Raw genomic sequence first — 23,979 nt, forward strand, 5'->3', positions numbered from 1 at the left:
AGTAACTTAAAAAAACAAAAATCTGTGTATTTAGTCTCTTTCATATGTATTTCAATTATTGATCTCTGCACTAATACTATCATCATAAATAAGTATTTTCTTTTAAATGATTTCTAACCTGAACATCTCCTTGAACATGTCGACAAGTAAAACCAAAAGCGCCCATCAAGTATTAATTTAACAAGTCTTGCAACTGACAGCTACTCTCAAAATAGAGGAATTATAGGCCTAAATGGTTCAGGTAGTAGAAAACTAATTCAAAATTGTAATTATATTTATACCATCATTGAAATGAAGGAGAATAGTCTTAAAAATGACACCTTACCTTTTTTATCTTAAGGAACGGCATAGTGAATATTATTATTACTATCAAAGAAAACAAAAATGACAATTCTGAAAGCGAAGCTTCTTTTATCTGAGATATTTTTATGTGTGTCACAATACTTGAGACAATGTAAAGCAACAAGTTAAATGTCATAAAATAGTACTCAATATACCTAGTAATGTTTGTACTCAGTAGGTAGCATTAACTCTGTCTGCTTATTTATGTGATGAGATGATGAAAAGTTAAACTTCATTCTGATTAATTTATACTAGTCACATTTGATGAGATTTTATTTTCTACAAGAAAACAGTTTTATTATAATTTTTGCATTTCTCTCTTTTAATTTATTTCCCAAGTGATGATAAGGGTGTATCTATTCAATAATTTTACCTTTCTCAAGATGAGGCAAATTTTCAGGATTCAACATAATACTTGTTTCAGTTATTTAAATATTTTAATTTACCTCTGTATTTTGGTTTCAGTCTCAGTAGAATTCTTAAAGAAATATTTTGGAATAATAAAAGAATGAATTTTATTCTGTGGAACATTTTATGTTTTCCAAGAAATTTCTGAGTGAGTCATTGTTTAAGTTTAGAAAAAATTAGTCCTGTCACCTGATGGACACAGGACTAATTTTTAATTTTTTTTAGGACACAAGTCCTAACTCGAATAGAACTTCAGAAACCAGGTCTTAAGAATCTGTAATAGTTTTCACTCCTACCCTCCTCATATAGCGAAGTTTTCCTGTTTACGTTTCATAGTACAATATTTTTAGCTTTTGAGTTGCAGTTTCTTCATTGCAAGAATTTTAACTGTCTTCAAAAGATTTTAATTTAAAAAATCTATCTGATATTATTCTTGAAAAATTATACATGACTTTAAATGCCAAACTATTATTTAGCCAAACACTCTTTATCTTTTGCAATCACTATAGTTACTTTAAGAAGGCTATAGAACCTTAGCTAACTTTTCTTTAAAATTTACATAGGTTCTAAACGAATAGAATATTTGAAACTAGTTTGCCTTTTTACTTCTGTTAGTTGTAGAAAGTATTACAATATTTCCTTTATAATATGGCCTCAGTTGAACATTTTATTAACCTTGTCTTTTTACTGTCTAGAATCTGTGCTTGACCAAATTTTATATATGAATCACAAGAAGCCGATAGTAAAAAGAATAATGGTAATTTTAGTCCCATTATAGAACTTCCATTTTTTTATTGATTAAACCTTTTTTTAGTTAGTAAATTTTAAAATTTATTCATGAGCAAAATGATTAAATGGCAGTAAATTTGCAACTGTGGTACCAAGGCAGATTAGAAACCAATATGAACAAAATTTGTAAGTTTTTATTTTTACGAAGAAAAAAATTCTATTTTTATTTTGCATAGAGTTGTTTGAAAGTATTAGCAGTGAATAAAATTTAATTAATGATTATCATTTTCTAATTTTTAAGGAACCCAGTCCAATTTTTTTAAAAAAAGTGTAAATTTACTACTTGGATCCTTGCATAGAGTTTTGGTACAGGAAACAAAGCTGTTATTTTAGGAACTGTCACTTCCAGTCGACAGATTTTAAAGGTACTTCTGCACATTAAAGAAAGAGTATGTGTAACTTTGTTTCAGCACAGAAAGGTAAATAAATCTGTTTCATTACACAGTGGTAACAGCCACTTAATGATGTATACATTTCTAGGGTGTAGTAGAGCTCCTGATCTGCAAATGAGACCAATCAGAAGTACTTTGAATTGCTTTCTCTAAGAGTAATAAGGTTCACATACAGTATAGCTTGTCAGCCTTCCTGCTTTTAAAAGAATAGAAGTTGCTGACCTGTAACAGTAGGTTGTATTTCAACTCAATGAAAAAGACAAGAGGAATCCATTTTACTTCCCACTTTTCCAGGGAAGCATGGCATGGAATGCTTTGATTTTTATCGGAGTAACTATACTACTTTTGAGAGAGTTTAATATTTCAATGTAACTGTGCAACTTTTCAGTTACAGAACTAAGGTAGAAATATTCATAAAAGACCTTGAAATCTTAGTTTAATGGATTGTAGCTGCAAATCACAGTCAAACTTTACATTATTTTAATTCCTTAAGAATAATTATTTAGAATTGTTGACTAAATCAAATAATTGAAAACAAACCGTCTGTGAGTTGTCAACAAATATACCTCACCTGAGTGACTGCTCATCCACATCTTTGTAAATACTGTTTATGTTCGTAGTTAAGAAACTCAAATATTAGTTTGACCAAATTCTGCATTTTACTAAAGCTGAATAATATATTTTGCAACTGTATGCATTTATATTTTACTAATACAAATAAGAGATTTAACGATTTTTTAAATTTATTCATTAGTGTGAGCGAGCTTTTGTGTGTTTTAAAACTTCATATATTACAATACTGATATTTAATAAAAACTTCATCCATTGTAATAGCTAGCAGTTTAATGAAATATGTCACACTGAATAAAAAAATATCTCACATCCTGCAATTTAAAAATAATTTATTATAACATGTTTTTCAAAAACGTTTAGGTAATGATTTTTTGTAAATATCCAAACTAAGTACTTTTATAATATTAGCTATAAAATAAATTTTATTTTTATAGACTTCTTTAAAATTTAGAATACTTACTGTACCTTTCCAGAACACATGATTACAAAAAATTTACAAAAACATGATTAAAATTAATAATATATTAAATGAATATATTTATAGATTAGAAGATGAGAAAGAAATGGAAAATTTATTAATCCCAGTGGAACTAAGGGGTCATCTAACATAGTTGTTTCCATCTCTACCAAGTTGGATTCTCTTGGGAGAGAGGTGTAAAGAACATACTGTAGGTCCATGAATTATTGAACTGAGACAAAATACATATTTAATGTTAAATTTTAGTAGTAACCTGATTTAAATGAAATTCAATTTCAAGTACTTGGTTGACATAAACAAATTTCACATCTTTTTTTTTAACATTACATAACAATGATAAGAATTTAGATCAGTTATCTGATGAGCTTTTAATACTTCATAACATATATTTATGAATTCAATTTTTTTTCAACAATATTAAATGAAGTGAACTATTACAAAATTAAATGGAGATAGTTTTTCTGTTTGAAGATACTTGTAGTTTATATGTTACACAAAAAGCTACTACTTTTTATGACACACATGATAACTTACATTATTAAACGTTGACATTAAAATTTATCTGTCATACTAATTTTTATTAAACTTAACCAGCTCTGATAAAGTCATGTGAAAGACAATTCCATTTTTAATAATTTTCTGAAATATTTTGTGTTTTCTGTTTTTAGCGTTCTCTTATGTCCCTCCGATTTGGTCTTCATAGTTGAATTTCGAATGATGAATGTAAAGTTATTTATTTTTTTTATTATCCTCCTTTCGCCAATAAGAGTTTGATCTATAACTGCAATCCGTATGGAAAAGTTTCCTAAAATATACATAGAATTTTTTTCTAAAGTTCTATCAAAGTCATTTCTGAGTACATAATTTCCATATCATATGGAATCAATTGGTGACTAGTTTTTTACAGCAGTTGTCTATAAATCTAGTAGGTCCCTATTAATGAGTTCTGCTCACCGTTTCATCACAATGTAAAATTAATGCCAATTGATTCCTATTTTTGCAGGAGACAGCTGTATTATTTTCTGTGTTGCAGTTATGTCTTAGTATTTCTACTACTTAAATGAATGACAAAAATATCGACTAAATATCATACAATTTTCATAATTTTATTTCCATTTTCATTTCAATTTCATAGGAGATGACATCTAGAGTTGGTGCAAACCACTTAGTTACTGTTGGTGGAAGCCTTTGTAAATGGTTACTAGATGATGCAATACTCTTTTCTCAATTGTTTTAGTCGTTTCTCATTTATTCTGGTATTTTGTGATCATATGTAAATAAATGTGGTTTTGCATGATTTAGGGTTAATTAGTTTTCAGAGAATCTATCAACTAAATATTGTTGTGATCAATCCAAGTGAAGTTTTGGAAGTATTTTTTATTGTATTTTTTAAAAAAAGTTGATGTTAAACATTGTACTACATAAATAGCAATATTTAATTAATTAATTTTAATCAATATTTATTTAATTGTGAGTGAAAATAAAGAAAACGGTTTGTAAATTGAAATATGATGGCAGCTATTTGAACTTTGGTTTTATGTTGACAGAAGTCAATGATAAAGAGAGGTCAGAATTGTTCTGTGTTTGAAAGTTTTGGTATCAGAGTGCATGTTACCAAGTTAGTAGAAGTTCCAAATTGCCATATAGAAACCAGTCAATGTAGCATAGTTTTAGCATGTAGCTAAAAGAATTAAATCAACAAAAGAATAGTTTTTATAAGCAACTACCAATTCCAGGCAATGCTTTGCTAGGATCTAACAAGGTAGCACGTAGAAGAGAAAAATCTAAGTAGCCCCGCAATCGCAAAAGAACTCATTTTACTAGCTTCTGTAGATATGGTGGACATTATGATTGATGAGTCTGGTGGGAAGCTACTTTCAAAAGTACCAAATAACACCATCAGGCGCAGAAGACAGCTCATAGTGAAGGATCTCAATGATCAATTAACTAAAAAATTAAAAGAGAAGGAATTTAGCTTGAAGTTGATTGAATCCACAGATAATAATGATACTCACTTAATTTGTTGTCATATAGATGGCAATAGCATTGTTGAAGACCTTCTCTACTGTAAAAATACCACTACTCATGTAAGGGCTCAAGACTTGTACGAGATCCTTGATACTTTTATATTCGAAAATGGTTTGGAATGGACTAAGTGTGCTGGTGTCTCTACTAATGCTACTCATTCCACATCCAGCTGTTATGAAGGATGCAGGCTTATACTCGAAGCAAAGTCCTTGAAGTTCTGAGGACCAACTGTGTTTTTCACTAGGCAGCACTTGTATATAAATATCTGAGTTCTACATTGAACCAGGTCTTAGAATATGTAGTAAATTACAAAAACTTAGCCTTTGAAGGAATAATCTTTTCAAAAAACTATGTTAGGCTATGGGATCCAAACACATATCTTTTACTGTACTACAGCACTTTACGATGTCTTTCTAGTAGTAATGTACTGTCTCATATGATTGAACTGCGACAAGAAATTTGTATTTTTCATAAAGAGTAGGCACACAAGCAAACCAAACATTTAGTGAATAATTTTTTTTGGTAAAACTACCATATTTGTTTGACAATTTTAAAAAGATAAATGATTGACTGTCTCCCATAAGGGGAGCAACATGAACCTCTTTAAGTCAATTGAGAAAAATTTAGCTTTTTCTAAAAAAATAAAGCTATGGAAAAAAAATGAATAAAGATGAAGGCAAAGAATGTTTCCTCTTGTTTTTTTTTCTTTCTTATTTAACCTCCGGGACCACCATTAGGTATTGCTTCAGAGGATGAGATGAACGATTTGTAACGTGTGTGAAAATGCCATGCCTGACCGTGATTCGAACCCAGGACTACCGAATGAAAAAATGTTTCTCCTTGTTGCAAAAATATTTGACTTCCAGTGGAGTTTGATTTCTCTAGGAGAAATGAAATCCATTTTTTCAACTTATCACCAGCTTTGAAAAATATTTTCAAAATGACAATATCAAAAAATTTTCATGGACTAAAGATCCATTTAATGACATAACTCCATCTGAATTTACTGCTGCAGAAATAAAGATTCTGATAGAGTTGTTTTGTGACAATACATTGAAAGCAAAATTTAGCAGCATGGAATTAATTGAATTTTGGTTATCAAAGAAAGATAAATATCCACCTTGAGAAAAGCTCAGAGAATTTTAACTCCATTTGTGATTTCTTGTTTATGTGAAGCTGGATTTACAGCAGTTACTAGCGGTTACTATTTAAAATTACATAAGTAATACGTTACATATAACTAACAATTTGGATTTGGATAACTTTTTCAAGATATTTTTACTTAATTGAAGAATTGTTCTTCTATAATTATAACAGACTAACTAAATAAATAAGACTAAATAAATAAAGATTTATTTCCATTTCTTTATACACAATCATTTTAAAGCTATAATAAAATTGACATCTTTAAATATTCTCTACATCATTAATTTTTTAATTATATTAGCAGTAAATGAATTTTATAAGGGTTTTTATTGTAATGACACAATAATGGGATTGTTGATAAGCCAATACAGAAATAAAGAAGACAGTTTTTCAGGAAAAAAATATTTTTTTTTTACTTCTCATTATCTCTTAATATTTCTTCTCAATTCAAAAGCATTTAACTGTTTAATACTTCAGTATTTAACTGACTCTCCTTTCGAGGTTTAACTGATATCTTATTATATCATAAATTAAAATAATAATGAATGGAAATCCATTTATCTCTTCTGGACTTCATCAAATAAATAAAACCTTGCTTTTTTTCTTATTCATATTTTATTAATTATGGTACGATGAATAAAAATTGTAAAAAAAAACCCTTTTCAATTACTTTAATTTTCCGTATCCCATTCTTTTATGCAGTAATTTAGTTTGCAAAGCTTATTAAGTCAACGATAGTGAAAATTATGTCTTGCTTCAGTCAACAAAAATGCTTAAAGATGTGGATAATTATTCCAGATATTCTTTGATTATTGATCTTTAGTAATGTTTCATCATGTTACATTATAATGTGTTAAGTTATAAAAAGGAAAATTTTTCTTATGTATCTTTTTACTTCAGTGTTGTAAAAATTTTGCACTATATATCTTAATTTTTAATGTGTTTTCTCTTCATATATAGATGAACTAATGAATAAAGTAAATTTATTCATATAAATTAAAGTGTTTTTATTACAGCAATAATTAATTAATAATTAAGTATTTTTTTAGTAGATTAACGTCAGAAAGGTCAAGTGGTGTAGCACTTCAATCCTTAAACAAAAACAATGCCCTAAAACTTTAAAAGATATAATAAATCTATTTGAAGAACTTACAGTTGTTCTAATTGTGCTACAATAAATTATTAGCTACTATAAAATAAAATTTAATCATTGCGATATATACTAGTATATTCTTTGCACCCCAATAAAATATAAGTACAAGTATTTTTTAAATATAAATATAAGTATTTTTTTATTTACCTTACAAACTAAAGAAAGTATTTTGATCGCGAAAAATTTCGAATTTCAGACTTCAACGGAAATATCCATTTTGACCACCCATCCATTTCCATTTTGACTAGTTTCGGCGTGACGTCTTTACGTACGTATGTACATATCTTAGATAACTCAAAACACGATGTTGAAATTTTGGATTTAGTATTGTTGTAACATCTAGTTGTGCACCTCCCGTTTTGATTGCAATCGACAGTACCAAAAGTGTCCAAAAAAGCCCCAACGCCCAAAATCCTCAAACATTTGCATTTTGGACTTTTTCTTAACTGCAATAATAAGCCCTCATTGAGAGATTTTCAACGATATATCATAAGTGATACTTATTTTATGGTTCCAGAGTTATAGCCAAAAAAAAAAAATTAATTAATTAAATATTTGGAATTGCAACGGAAGGCACATCGGTTCGAATCAGACTTCATCTCCTTTTTTTTAACTTTTTTTTTAATTTAGTTTTTTTTACCTTTTTTAACAAATTAAAAATATTGATTTATTAATAATTATTAACCCGTTACTGTAAAAAAATGTTTACAATAAATAATAATTATTCAATACTAAAAAAAAAAAAATATGAAAAAATCAGAAGTTATTAGTGAAATAAAATTTTATGTACTTTTAAAAATGTGTATAGGTAACTTAATAGGCATTATTACATATGTGTATTTGCAATAGATTTTGTAGAACATCTGATTATTTAATATTAATTGAAAATTATAATTTAGAATCGTATTATTTCTGTATTTCTAATTTAATTTCTGTTTAATTTTATTTAATTATTCTGATATTTCCGTTTAATTTTATCTATATTAAGTTAACTACAGAGTGATTGAAAAATAAACCCTTACAAGAACAACTTATACATTGAGGCATATATGTGCCCGATATTTAATAAATTGCAAAAAATTATTTTCTTTTAGTTCATTACTCCTCCTCTGATATTGTTGGACAATAGTCTCCCTAAGTTTAGTCGAAGTTGAACATCATTTAGTTTATTTGTTTTTTGCCAATCATTTAATCGCTCTTTGGTTTGATATAATTCTTCTTATCTTAATTTGTGTACACGTTCTCTAGTTTTCAAGTTTTCTCTCTCTTTATATTCTTCATCCTCTCTTAATATTTTTATTATTTTTTTGGTCTTAACATTTTCTTCAACTTTATATTTATAATTTTCTCTTAATATTTTATTATTATTTTTTGGTTTATACATTTTCTTCCTCTTTATTTTTATCATCTTATCTTATTTTTTTTATTTTTCCCTTGTTCTTAACATTTTCTTCCACTTCATATTCTTGTCATTTTTTTAGATATATTTCTTCATGTTATCTTTCTTTTTATTGTATGATTATTTATTTTTAATTTTTGATTATTCACCAAATAATCCAATAATAAAAACTAAATATTTTACACTGTAAGGTCGAAATTAACATGTGTGACTAGTATACAGACATTCACTAAACGGAATAGTTTAATTATTTTTAACTTTTATTTATACGACACACCAGAAATCTGAAACTTTTGTTAACCATCAACTCACGAACATACAAATAATACTGATTTAGATATACGAGTAATAAAGCAACTTTTACTCTATCCTTACACTTTCATGTAAGATTATTTAATTAATAATTGTATAAATATTTGATGTTAATAAAAACTAATATTTCAGCAGTTTTATAATTGTCCAGTTTATTAAAGAATTGGAGGACCGTATCTCACGTTCAAATGAAATAAGTTTAATTGAACTCCAGCAAAAAATGTTTATATGTAATTTAATAGGCGTACAAGGAAGTCATGTGGTGTTCAATCAAAGTTTTTCCTTTTGTCTTTAATCCAGTGCAAACTTGTCTTTATATTTGTTCAAACGCGAATCCTTATTTTTAGCAGCCGACTGGAACGCTGTACAATTTTAATTGTTTAGAATTTTAATCAATTAATAACAAAAGAGTTCATTGTAGAAACTTAGGTTATCCTCTTACCAAGTTTTTAAAAATAAAACCACATTAAAATCACTTCATTCCGGACAAAATTTCTGTTGTCAAATTATTTAAGTACGAGCTTCTCAGAAGATGAAATTTTTGTAAGCAAACAGAAGAAAATTAAATCATACGCAGCGTGATTATAACGAAGTACACACACCGTCAGTACATGTAGATATAGAAGCTTAATACAACAGAACCTAGGTTCGAATCTCGGTCAAGCATGGCATTTTCATACGCTACAAATCATTCATCTTATCCTCTGAAGCAATACCTAACGGTGGTCCCGGTGGTTAAAAAAAGCGCAGCTGAAACAAATTACAAACCTTTCGGCTTTAAAATTACTCCGACACTCTATATGTTACATTCACCATGCCGGAAAAATCAAGTCGCTTCGTAATTTTACCTAACAAAAATAAAACCAAAATTTAGAAGAAAAGATAAATCAGTTTTCAATTATACCCATCACACCCAAATAATGTCTGCATCACAGAAACACTACCTTGATTATTTAAATATTTGCTTCATAAAACCTCAAGAGGATAAACGACTGTAATATCAGAATCAATAAAGTAAAATACTTGCACATGTATAACTTTATCTACAGTTGAAACCTATACTTTCAGCTATAACCGTGTGAGTTTTGTCTTGCAGTGTAAAAAATTAAGATTTCACGTGTTCGGATGAATATCACCTGCATTTCGATAGACTTGGCACGTTGATACACATCCGTATATTTGACAGAGTAAAGAAGATAATGAAAAGTCTTTGAGATAATGTAATTTTTGGGGGTAACTTGTGATTCGTCTCAGGTTTGCTTACGACTGTTATAATTATGATACGAAACATTTACTAACACTTTTTTTTTATTGTTTTAAGTTTTCTTATCCATTCCTTCATATCTTTAATAAATATTTAAAATCATTATTGAAGTGAAAACTTCTTAAGGCGCGTTGTGTCAGAATTTTTTGTACATACGAATTACATGGGAACATGGGAAAAAAATCATTGACTCGTAATCAAAATCTGTAACGTAACGCAAGACGCTAAGCAATATATATATATATATATATATATATATATATATATATATGAAAGAGAAAAAGGCATAGAACGAGAATATATATATGATTGTATAGTATAATATGTGGTAGCAGTGGATGGGAGGTGGGAGAAAAAACTGCAGGTGATTCACAATAATTCTCCCTCTCTATCGCTCTCTTCTCTATGCCCATACAAGTGTATACGTATAGATTAGTATACGGTAAAGATAGACTGTGAATTATAGTTAGCCTTAGCCGCACCATGTTGCTTCTAGGTTGTGCTTGAATATATAAACATTGAAATGTTTGTTTATTATATGTCAAAGTGCTTATATGAAATATTTCAATACGTACTAATAATAAAATTAAAAAAAAATAATTGTTTAAATTCACTCTAAGTGTAACATATTATAATATTTGTGAAGAATACTAGATAAAAAAGTGAATACATCAAAAATGTATTTCATGATTATATTTTATATTTTTTATTATAACATGTGCACGTGACACTTACATTCAAAGAGCATATACGGCATAATATTATGTATTATGAATTCTATATATATATATATAACAATGTCAAACGATAAAAATATAAGTACTACAAGATATGGCACAACAATAGATGCAGTATTTACAAGATATTTGGATAAATTTCATTTGAGAGTTTATTTCATACTTCAATTACCACAAACCAATTGTTTAACTTTTAAAACATGATGGTAAAGAAAAATAATGTAAACATTTCAGAAATATAATAAAATGTATCATTGTTAACTATAATACACATCATTATTAACATCTAAATATTTCGTTATTGTTACCAATAATTAATAAATAAAATTAATTTAAATTTTGTTGTTAATATTTTTCAATTCATTATACAATCATTTAGATACATATTTTAATAAAATTAGCACAAGTTAGAAATAGTAATATAGTCAAATATAATTATAAACCACTAATCGGTATTCATTATTTGAAGTTTTCGCTTCTGTCGGCCAGTCCCCGCGACTGCCTTTTTTTACAGTACATAAAAACTTAGTAGTAAAAATTTCAAAATAACACCTCTTCTCTTCAGCCGGCAAAATAACACAGCTGCTGCTGAATTCCTTTGGTATAGCTTTAAAAAATGTTTAGCTTTGGTAAAGATGTATGTAAACCAATTTAAAAATGCATATTTTCTATACTATAGAAGAGTCTGTTCCTTTATTTAGCATTATGGAAATCGTATTATATAATTTATAATTTCAAGTAACTTACATTTTCAAACTCTAATAAAAGTTAGGCGATGTAAAAGCAGAATAAAATTAAACTTTGAATGCTAAATAAAATTATCTATACTAAAGAAGAAACTATATTTTTTCTTTTGGTTTTTAAATAACGAATCAGTCATTGACTTTCTCTTTTTTCTGTTTAGCGTCCGGAACCATCATAAGATAATACTTCAGAGTATAAATTAGGATGATATGCATGAATATAAATGAAGTGTAGTCTTGTACATCTCAGATCGACCATTCCTGAGATGTGGGGTTAATTGAAATCCAACCACTAAAGAACACCAGTATCCACATCTAGTATTCAAATCCATATAAAATTAATTGCCTTAATTAGGATTTGAACCTTAGAACTCTCGAAACAAATCAGTCAGGACACATAACTTATCATGTGACGAAGGTCCGATCTTTCTCACCTCATCTTTACCCTTGTTTGCACATCTTCGGATTAACCTCAGCCGCATGTGTGGGAATTCTGAAATTACTCTTTAGAAAAGATGATATTGTACTGAAAGTAATATAATAATACACTAATTCAGAATCTTCAAAATTAATACTTAATTATATATTAATTATTATTTAATTACAATATCCTGATCTACTCAGTATAAACAAAACGATTTTTCTTTGTACCAGATGTTATTATTGTAATTTAATATTTGGAAATTAAAATAATAGTACCTTAATTTATAATATATATGTATTTTTTATTTGATATGCTGGAATTCTTGAGTTAATTTAAGGCAAGATATTTTCTATAGTTCTGGTGTCGCCAGTTTTTCTATGATTTTGTTTATTTGAGGAATCAAAATAAGGCTACCGAGTACTTAAACAATTTGAAATGCTTATAGATCCCGTTTCGTATACAATGAAATATTTTGATTAGCTAAATGTAAATCTGTTTTAATTTTTTTTACTGATATGAAAATGTATGAGTTTTCATTTTCAAATTTAAAGAGATATAAAGATTAGATTTTAAGTTTAATTTCTGTTCATATAAATTTGTTTAAACAAACAACTTTTATTCTATTGTCATTTTTGTTAAATAGAAGTTCAGGTATAGTTGTTGGGAAGATCTAAAAGCAAAATATAACGTATAAGAGATTACCCCGGAAACTACAACAAAGTATATGCTGAAAGGTAAAGAGGAATGACCGACAATGGAGAGATTCGTGGCTGAGGTTATACGAGCAAAGGAAGTGGATTAAAAGAAGTAGGAGGAGTTCCTTTTAAAAAAAAAAACATAACGACCGAGTCCCGGCTGCTGGGGCAGGGCCCGGGAACGGTATAGTCGGGTCGGTGTCCCTGGCCTTAGCGGTTAGAGGCAGAGGCAGGATAGAAATAAGGAAAAAATCCGGAACCGGTGAGCCGACCTGCCATGCCGGACGTACTGCCGGTAGACGGGGAGGCTCATTAGAGTCGCAAGGACCCTCCCCCTGGACTGAGTAATACTTGATTGTTAAGCCGGCCCAGGAAAGCAGGAGAAAAAACAAACACAATAAAAAAGGTATAGTTGTTGATTTTTAGTTTTTTTTTACTTCTATACAATCTCAATCATCCAGACGGGCTCTTTTCAGTAGAAATTTCCAACAATTTTTAATCACAGGTAAAAGTATAACATAATCTCTAATGTATTACAGTAAATCGCTTTGCAAGCGTTATAGGTATTTTCAAAATATGTAGTAACGCATTTAATTAAAGTGCCTATTATTGTTTTTCCTTATTAGTCATTCTCATTAAAATATCACGCAACACATCAAGTACTGAAATTGAAATTAGTCCAGCTGCTGGAGGAAATACAACGGATTAGTTCCGCTTTTTATAAGTTAGATGTACCGAAATAAAACGACTAGCACTGGAGACTGCATCAAGCCAGTCAAATGATGGAAGACAAAATAAAAAAAAGATGATTATATCCAGCTAGGATATTGCTTAAATCTTAGATGTTTCTTTTATGTAAATCCATTCGGGATCACAGTAGGTTTGAATCAGAATAGACTAATCGTTTTACTTAAAATGTTCGCTCTTTCTGCTTTTATTACAGAATGTGAAAATATTGACTGCACATACTTATAGAACAAATCGTTTCTTATTGTGTGCATTACCGAGGATTTCACTCCAGTAATTATAATACTTCAAAAAATGTAAAAATAAAGTATATTTTTTTACTTTTTGTAAATAATTTTCTTTTGATAAATATCTATTCTTAATCCTTCCTTTTATTTGTTTACTTTCGTCACCTCTTGGTTGATTATTAAGTAAATTTAATACATGTTTTAAAAGATTTTCACCAAATCAAAACTCTTTTTATTATTTTAAGCAAAATAAATGAAATCTTAGTCCGTAGCAAGCATAGAAAAATTTAAAATGTTATTCAGAGACTCTTCTCTAACAAAAATATTTAATACTACAGTCCAGGAACATAAATGTATAAAGATCGTTCTAAAATATTTTGCTTGACGCGTATACTTGCTGTAAAGTATTTTAAATTAATGATCATAATCATTTTTTATGTGCTCGTTTTACTTAAACTATTATGATTGCATCGGTACATTCTTCTGCCAGGCTGTTTTCCAAATATAGCAGTAAGTTACTCGGAAGTAAAAAACACTTGTTACAGAAAAAAAATGTATAACGATAAAAATTACTATCTGCTGATTCTTTGTTGTGCGGTTTCTACTCGACTGGAAACTCAATTTTTTTCCTACATTATATGTTATATAACGCTTCAGTGAATCAAAGTAATTTTATTATCCAAATCTGATTAGGTTCTTGTAGTACAGAGGATAAATACTTTCCCACATAATGTTAGACTAGTAATAAATTACAAAAGGCACACGTGGTAACATTTGTACTGTACAGTATAAAAATCAATATTGCCTATTAATTATTCATAATTTTAGTCCTTCGTACGGATAAATGAACCAACGTACAAATTTATTGACATGCGCACACAAGCGCTTAACTATCGTTTTTCTTCCTACCTACTTTATTCCGCTAATATGTAATATATAATAAATTCAGAAACATAAAACCTTTTGTTTACATCAAAATGATAGAATGATGAAGTTCTTCGACATACATATTATTATTTATTTATTTATATTTTTTGATTAGTATTTACTTCATTTTTTTTTTTTTTTGCTCGAATGATATAATATGCTGTAAGCTACAATGCTGTATTATAATGTATATATATATATATAAACACGTATTCCCGATTTACCAGCGTCATGAGGTATCGAAAAGCAGTTTACACGAAAATATGTAAATGTAAAATTATTTATAAGTACTTTTCACTGGAAAACGTTAACTAATTCTCTCAATACTTAATTTCGTTTTTAATAAAAGTAGATAAATGTGACATCACATCTGTAAATAGTGAATATGGAAGTAGAATTTAATCTACTAAATTACTTCTGTAAATTATGCCATTAAGAAAGAGCAAAGACAAAATTACTAAATAGATAAATCTATATATTTAAACCAAAACTGATTAAAAGAAATTCTGGCCTTCACCTTTTTCTTCATTCATTTTTTTGACAGTTTTTTTGTACGTAAAAATCTGAAGCTGGAAGTTGACATGTAGTTTTAGGTGTGTTAGGTAGAGTAAAGAGTTTGTAGACAAACGAAAAGAATCACTTGCAAAAATATAAAAGATTCCTGAAAAAACATACAATTTCCAGGTATAACAAATTCATGTCAGGCTTATTAAGAACTTGAGGAGTGACGTGGTTTTCGGTTGTTTCCTTTATGGGCCGGATATACTACTAGATATCAGCATCCCAATTCTTCAGAAAAGCAGGCAAAAACATAGTTCTCTATAATTTTAATAGTTCTGGAAATGATAACTTTATTCCGTTCCCCACATGGACTGGTAGTGCAGTTATCACTTTACTACAGGATAATATTATTACTTCAGAAAAATATACTTTGATTAGTATATTTCTTATCTCGAGTGCATCATAGCCATAATAAATACTGGGACATGTAATATAAAACAACAAATTTATTTACCCTTTCTATTGCTTCAACTCATTGGGAATATTTGTTATCTGGCTGAAGAAAACATGAGTTGATGCTTAGTTTCATTCACATCTCTTATTGTTATACATAATCTAAATGTTATATCCCCTAATCTTCAGGATTTAAGTCATTTTCATTTAAAGTTTTTGAAATTTCATTTATAATTCCAAAGATTTCTGAAGTGTCTTACCATCAGTTACTTTTTTCTTACTTACCACTGTGTTCTTATTTTCCGGTTGGTTTTTCATGTTACTATAATTTTGATATTGAGGTATGTTTAATCTTCAACTAAAAATGTGTTTTTTTTATTCCCAATGAAAAAAATTCACAAGCTGAAAAATAGCTATCAACTTTTACACGGAAATTACTCATATCTGAAACTATTAAACATGTGTTTTTATATCATATGAGCATGGGAACATGAGTGTATTATATATTTTTAAAAATTATATACTAGATAGTGTATTTAGTCTGTTAAAAAATAAAATTCTTTATTCATTTGTTCTCCCGTCTGGAATTTTTAAAGAAGAATAAAAAAATATTATCTTAAAGATTAAATCCTTCGAAAAAGATATATTATCAAGCTAAGTAAAGATTAATCTGTGCACGTTAACCTGAAGTAAAGCTAATCAAAGAAACTTGATTCAAAGATTTAGTTCCAAAGATTTCTGAAGTGTAAGTTTAACTACTTTATTTTAAACTGTTGAAATCAAACTTTTTAACTGACTTCAAAAGAGAAGGTTATGTATTTTTCCCATATATATTTTTTACATCTGTTTGCACATAATCTTTTTTACTATTAATCCGATTGAAATAAATCTTGTTGCAATTGATGCAGCTACTTTTCATGGTGGTATCTTGACATTGAAAAAATTTCTAGACAAAAAATTTTTTCGCCAACTGTGGGTAGGTATGGGGAACAGTGGAAATCCTGATATTCTAAATGTATGCGTGACATTAGATGATGTTATATGGTGTTTTTTAGGGCAGGTGGTAGTGTGATTTTCTGAAAAATAAATGTAACACCATTAATAAAATCATCAAAAATTGAGATTTCGTCTTAAACCTTTCAGATGCAATATACATTATAAATAATACATAGCAACAGTAGGGATAGTGGGAATCGTGTAATTCTATATACATGCTTCACATTAGATGGTCTTAATGTTGGTTCCAATTTTTTTAAATAATTATATTTATCGAAGTAACTACTTGTCAAAAATATATTAAATTTACTTCATACTTAATAAACATAGGATTCTATATACACACACATAACACATGCAAAGGAAATAAAATAATTCCTTTAACTATTAGTTACCACATCTTTTATGTTTTTTAAGCCATAGAGGAAATTATCTTTAAAAAATGTAAATAGAGCCACATTAGATATAAAATTTATCTCTAAATACAATACAAATAGATATAAATATGAAATTATAAAAATGAAATAAAATCATACAACACTGCTTTAAAAAGAAAAAAATACTGTTTTACGTAGATTACAGGTTTAGAAGACACATAAGCTAATTTATAGGGATTAATGAGGTATTATATTAAATTGTAAGTTTATTATGAACCTTCTTCCTTTCCTGTTTAGCCTCCGGTAACTACCGTTTAGATAATTCTTCAGAGGATGATATGTATGAGTGTAAATGAAGTGGAGTCTTGTACATTCTCAGTTCGACCATTCCTGAGATGTGTGGTTAATTGAAACCCAACCACCAAAGAACACCGGTATCCACGATCTAGTATTCAAATCCGTGTAAAAATAACTGGCTTTACTAGGACTTGAACGCTGGAACTCTCGACTTCCAAGCTAGGTTCTTATTATGAACCTAGCTTACATAAACGTAATCATAACTACACGTAATGTTTTCAAAAAAATAACCACCAGTCGCTTTAATAATAATTGTAAACCAGTTATATTTTTACCCATTTTATACAATTAGTTCCCTTAACATTTATTTATCATAAAGCCAAAAATGAAAGTGCCTAATGGTTTGAGTTAGTTCTTTCCTTACACCAATTATTATTTCAAATTAATTAATAATTAATTATTATTTCAAATTTATAAATAGGCAGATCACATTATTGAGATGAGAAGCAGCTTCCTTTATTAATTAATAGATCTATTAATCATAGTTTCTCTTTTCAATTCCACTCACTCTTTTTAAAATATTTTTAATACTTTAATTCATAATTTAAGTTTATTGTGTGTATGTTTTATACATTATGATGCAACATAATGCTAGTAAAATATATTTTAGTGCATTAAAAATATAAAAAGAAAGAGATCAATGGATGATAGTTATTAAAGTTAATTCTATAAGAAATTAGAGTGTTTCAGTTGATTCTTCAGTCAAATTCCCCTTTGAGAATGCTTTGTTATTTAAACATAGAGAGAAGGAAATACATTTTATTTCAAGTTATAGGTGATGGTAATTAGGTACGTGATTGTGATCATAGATATAAAAACAAAATTTATCCTGGAGCAGTTTACCAGTTATTACTGTTTAATATTCTTATAAAAACTTCATTGCAGGTGTGTAGGTATATGTACGAGTATATATATAAATAGATCTATTGAGCGTACACAAGTGCATGTAGTCTATCTAATTTTGATACCAACACACATATATTTTAAATTATGTAACCTACAAATGCTAAGAAAGACTTCTTATTTAAAAATAGAAAGTTTTTTATTTTATTTTAAGGAATTGATTTTTTTGGGCTAAAAGTAAATATCTGTATTTGCTTGCCTTTATAATAACTAAAATGAATTGTTTACTTAAATTATGTTAATTATCTTAATGCTTTCTGAATCTATTTACTTAAATGCAGTAGTTTAAAGTGTGTTAGGTGGTGTAATTCAGTTAGCAGCATACAAAAACGGTCCTACGTTGTTTGGTTGATTTACAGCCTCTACAAATGACATTAAAATTTACATATTATTGGCGTACCTAACAGTAAGACATACTGAATTGTTTCCTTCTACTTTTTTTACTGTTTTATAAAAAGTAGAGCTTTTAAAAGCATCAATTTTTGAAACTTACAGAATAACACTTTGTTAAAAAAACGAATATTATATTAAGTAACAATTATTTTTATATTATGTAAGAAAATGAGATCATAAATTCAAAATGTTTAAGGCAGGAAACTTATTTTATAGAAATATTATTACAATATTTATTATACAAGGAGGGACATTACCATACTAGCAAATTTTTTTTACATAGTATACATTATTATTAAGTATGCAATAAGTTTTAATAATTATAAAGAAAATAAAGTCACATAAAAAAATGAAAAAAAGATACCTTTTTTTCATTTTCTTGGAATTATCGTCATATTTTTTAAAAAAATTTCTTTGAAATATTAATTAGTAATTGTTATTATTTGTTTAATTATTGTTTTTATTATTTGAAAATGTCAAATATTTGAAAAAAAGGAGTATGTTTAATTTTTATTGTCTAAATTAAAACCAATTAATAAATTAATGATCTGTCAATTAATTAATGAATAATTATACTGCCTTCAGTTAATCTGTTCAATTACTCTTGGACTAGTGTTTAATTTTTTCTTCTTCCGACAACTGTTGCGCAACATCATTATTTAAATAATTGTAATAACACTGCTTAATTTCCAACCCATCATGTTTTAACCTCCATTTATTCCCACACATTTTCACATCAATATTTAAGTAAAAATCTGTATAATTTGCATATGATATCCAGTAAACTAATGGAATGAATTCAACCAATCCGTCTGATAAACATGTAATAAAATTAGGAGCTAATTTTCTATAGATCAAATTCTAGAAATTAATTCTCAAGAAAAATTTAGATTTCCGTTTTTCTGTCGATAAAATTTATATTTTAGCTTGCATTCACTAAACGGGTGGCCTGAAAAATTCATAGTTTGCTTAGATTTCATAGTTCACTAATAAAAATATAGTAATAGTTTTACACATTAGCACTGAAAAGTAAAATGAAAGTAACCCCTACTTAGGATAATGAGTAAAATAAATTTTGATCATGCTTGAACCAAATAATTGTTCCAAAAAACGAAGTAAATATTTCCAGTGTTCCTTTACAAAGGGATTAAAATGTTTGAAAAATTTACTTACAGATTTATAAGAATTTTACACTATATCAATTAATTGTCATAACGTAGTATTTATCATATGATAACTGTCACTAGATTATGCAGTTTATTTATATGCTTTTTATTTGATAGATCGACTTAACTGTCAAAAAAACATTTCATAACATAAGCTTACATTCAAATGTATTGTATATATCACATGTTAATATTTGTGTAAATTGTAGCAATACAAACTTTTATTCTGATAACGTAATTTATTTTCTATTCTTCCTAATATTAAAACCCTTACACATATGACAAATATATCGTACAAATTAAAATCAAGCTAAAAAATAAATAAACCATAATCAAGAACTGTAACAAATGATGTTGGCTATAGCCAACATCATTTGTTACATTTGTATACATTTTACATCATTTGTGTACATTTTATAAAATGTATTCTTTATATACAGAGTGAGCAACATAAAACCGAACCCAAATTTAAACCACTACACAACACTATTTATGAAAGACTCACACAACTAGCGCAACTAGTGGTGTATGTGTTACTACTGATTGTTGCTGCCGTTTATCACATGATTACGTGTCAGTGCAGTATATGTTTTGTTGCAGTGCAGTACTGTGAGTGCAGTTATGTTTGTGTAAAATGCCTTATTCAATCCAGGAGAGAATAGCTATAGCTGAGGCCTACATAGATTCTGGATCGTTTGAAGAATCCCGTGAAGTATTCATAGAAAAATTTCCGAAGCCTGTAACCCAACAACGAGTAATATAAACGATTTAGTTAAAAAATGTTGTACAACAAGTTCAGTTTCAAATGCAAAACAAAATAGGCAACCTTCCGTTAGGACTCCACAGGCCACTGCCAATATTGAAAGGAGAATTACTTCCAGTCCAAAAAATCATGACACAAGTTATCCCAGAGAAAATGGTATTAATTGCACATCTTGTAAAATTCTTTGTGAATTAAAACTGAAACCACATACCACGTTACAACTGTGCAACAACTGATGGAGACAGACAATGAGCTGTGTAAATATATATATATATATATATATATATACAATATATGCAATAGGTATTTAGCTACATGTATAGATGTCATTGATTCTATTGCTACTTTATATTTTGTTTTTGCTAACGTATTAAAACATTTAAAAATTTTTTGGCACTAACTGTATATTTGCCTTTTTCTGAAACTTTATCGTCAACTGTCAATCAGAAATTTGATCTGCCATTAAGAAATCAGGGATGTTTTCCCCCTTTTCATTTCTGAAAAGTGAAAACACTTTTTTTTAATTATTAGGTTAACCCGTCATGCAAGGAATATGAATAAATTACAAGTTTACCAGCCAGTTTTAATCAATTTTTAAAAACAGTCCATATTTTACAAGTGTATTTAGTAACATAAATTTAATAAAAGAAAGAACTTGGTTTTTTTTCCATTATTATTTAAAACTATTAAAATTCATTATTAAATATATTCATAATTACTTATCAATCATCAAAATGTCTTCTCATTTTAAGACTATTTATTAGTAATTATTATTACTAACAGAACCTTAACCTACTTAAAATTACTATTAATTATTCAGGATTATTGTTAAAAGTTTAAAATTATTCTCTGTTATTACTTATTGAAAATTTTTATTTATTTATTTTTTGTTAATTATTATTGTTATTCATTTAAAATAATTTGAAAGCTATATATCAGTGATGTTATATCAAGTTAACTTTTTTTTACAAAACCTGAATTATTATTGTATTTATCCTGAATAAGTATTGATCCTGAAGGATCAATACTAGTTATTTTAATTGTTTTTTATTAATAGGAATAATTTATTTTTTATATAATTTTATGTTTTTCTATTTTATAAAGTATAAAAATAAAAGGGAAGTCACATTCTGTATAATGGAAGCAGTTATGTACTTTTAATATCAAAAGTGTATTTTTTAACAATCAATACTCATTACCAGCAATATTAATTTCTTATTATTTTGAAACCATAAAAAATAGAAATTCAAAATATGAGATTTTTTAATGAAGTGAACTAGGGATTTTTTTGTTTTTTCAAGTTACATATCGCATTTTTGAATTTCTTACACACAAGATTATATGATTATCTTCATATGGATTGTCTAATGGCTGCACTACAAATCTTAACAAAAGAAGTTCCTATCAAGTAAAAGTTGATCTAATATTTTTGAAGTACTAATAATCCACTTAATATTGGCATATTTTAAGATAATGGTCTTTGTGATACATACATTAAAAATAGAAATGTTTTCATTTCTAAGTTACGAGTTGTTATTCAATGCAAAAGATTTCTGGAGTTTCAATATTATCTATCTATATGCCCAATAGTTTAATAATACATTATCTAGTGGAATAGTAGTTTTTTGCTTAATTATATCTTTGTTTAATTAATCTTAACCAAAGATTTAATTAATCTTTGGCTAAACTTTAGTCACAAGTCCTTATAAAACATGAAAGAGTGAATAATTTATCATCCTACTGTTACTGAATTATTATCCTTTTTGGGTAGCCTCTTAATAGAATTTAAAATATACATTATTCTTACAGATAAGTTCTTCCTAGAAAAGAGACATGGCTACTGAAACAAGTGAGTGCTGAAAAATTCATATGAGTGCTGAATATTAAGTTTAAACTTATGTATTTCAGTTATTTTGCTAGACAGTATAGTATTTAATCAGGTTCTAAATAATATAATTACTACCTCCATCTTTACCACTGATATTTTAAATATTTGTCAGCAATTATCTGGTTGTGTCTCAAAAGATATACACTATTTTGTGTTTTTACGAGAAATGATCAGAGAAATGAACTCAAATCTTAAATCCAGATCCTTGGAGCTTTGTTAATCCATCACAGAAGCTATCTAATTTCTTTCTATAACTTTGAAAATAAAAATGAAAAAAAAAGAGCATTTCCTTATTTCATTCATGAACATACTTATTTTTAACATTTTTGTTTCAGGTACTATCATTGGGTGCAGATGTGTTGCCTGAGTACAAACTGCAATCTCCTAGAATACACAAGTGGACAGTACTTCATTATAGTCCATTTAAAGCAGTTTGGGATTGGATTATTCTTATTCTTGTCATTTACACGGCAATATTTACTCCATATGTTGCTGCCTTTCTTCTTAGTGAGCCTGATTTTGATACAAGAAAAAACAAGAAGTACAGTGATGATCCTATTGTGGTCATTGATCTTATAGGTGAGTTCATTAATATTATGAATGTATTTTTTTCTGTTAAATATATATAATATCCAAAGAAGCATATCTAAAAGAGTAATTATTCTGGTAAAATAATATTTACTAGTACTCAAAAGATAAGGATGTTATGTATCAAATTACTTCTGTTAACTTATGTGCTTTATCAGTAGTAATTTGTATACATTAAGTTAATTAAGTACTTTGCTACACAACATAATATTACTGATAAAATGATTAATTTTGTAATTAAAGACTAGGGTAAATTGCTTGCTTGGATTTAAAGCACAGAAAATGAATAAATTAAAAACTGAGATTGCAAAGAAAAATATTATTTGAATAACACACAATGATAAAAAGAAAATTATGAAAAAATATATTGAAAATATTTTTATTACCTAATTAAATTAAACTTAAATTTTAAATTAGAATAAATTTTGATTTTGATTACTTAATTAAGAAAAACATTTTACTTTTTAATTATAAATCATACAGTATAATTATTTTGATTATAACTAAATGTTTTATTTTATTTAAATGTCCATACAGAAATACACACTTGAGTGTGTAGAGATGTTATTTAGTAAAAAGTAACTTTATTTTGAAGAAAATTATACCTGTAAAATTTTTTAATACCTTGTAATCAATATGTCCTTCTTTATTCTTAATCCCTCCATGTACGTGATTTGGCATCAATTCAACAGTACTACACATATTTTTTATTTCTTTATCATGAAACCATACTGATATTATTGCTTCAATGAAATCAATTTTTGTAATATAATTAATTTTTGAGAATCAATTTTTTAACTATTGCCCAAA

The 23,979-nt window shown here is 27.6% G+C and overlaps 1 protein-coding gene across 2 annotated transcripts in view; it reads left to right on the forward strand.

The window, feature by feature from the left end:
• The window catches only part of LOC142332349 (voltage-gated inwardly rectifying potassium channel KCNH6-like), a 792,659-nt gene that overhangs the window by 590,368 nt on the left and 178,312 nt on the right, over positions 1-23,979 (forward strand). For both annotated transcript variants that reach the window (XM_075378757.1, XM_075378763.1), the window contains one exon: positions 22,917-23,160. In XM_075378757.1, coding sequence (XP_075234872.1) covers positions 22,917-23,160 — 244 coding nt within the window. The remainder of the gene's footprint in view (positions 1-22,916; positions 23,161-23,979) is intronic.

Source organism: Lycorma delicatula, chromosome 1 (genome assembly GCF_047948215.1).
Source record: "Lycorma delicatula isolate Av1 chromosome 1, ASM4794821v1, whole genome shotgun sequence".
Lineage (NCBI taxonomy): Eukaryota > Metazoa > Arthropoda > Insecta > Hemiptera > Fulgoridae > Lycorma > Lycorma delicatula.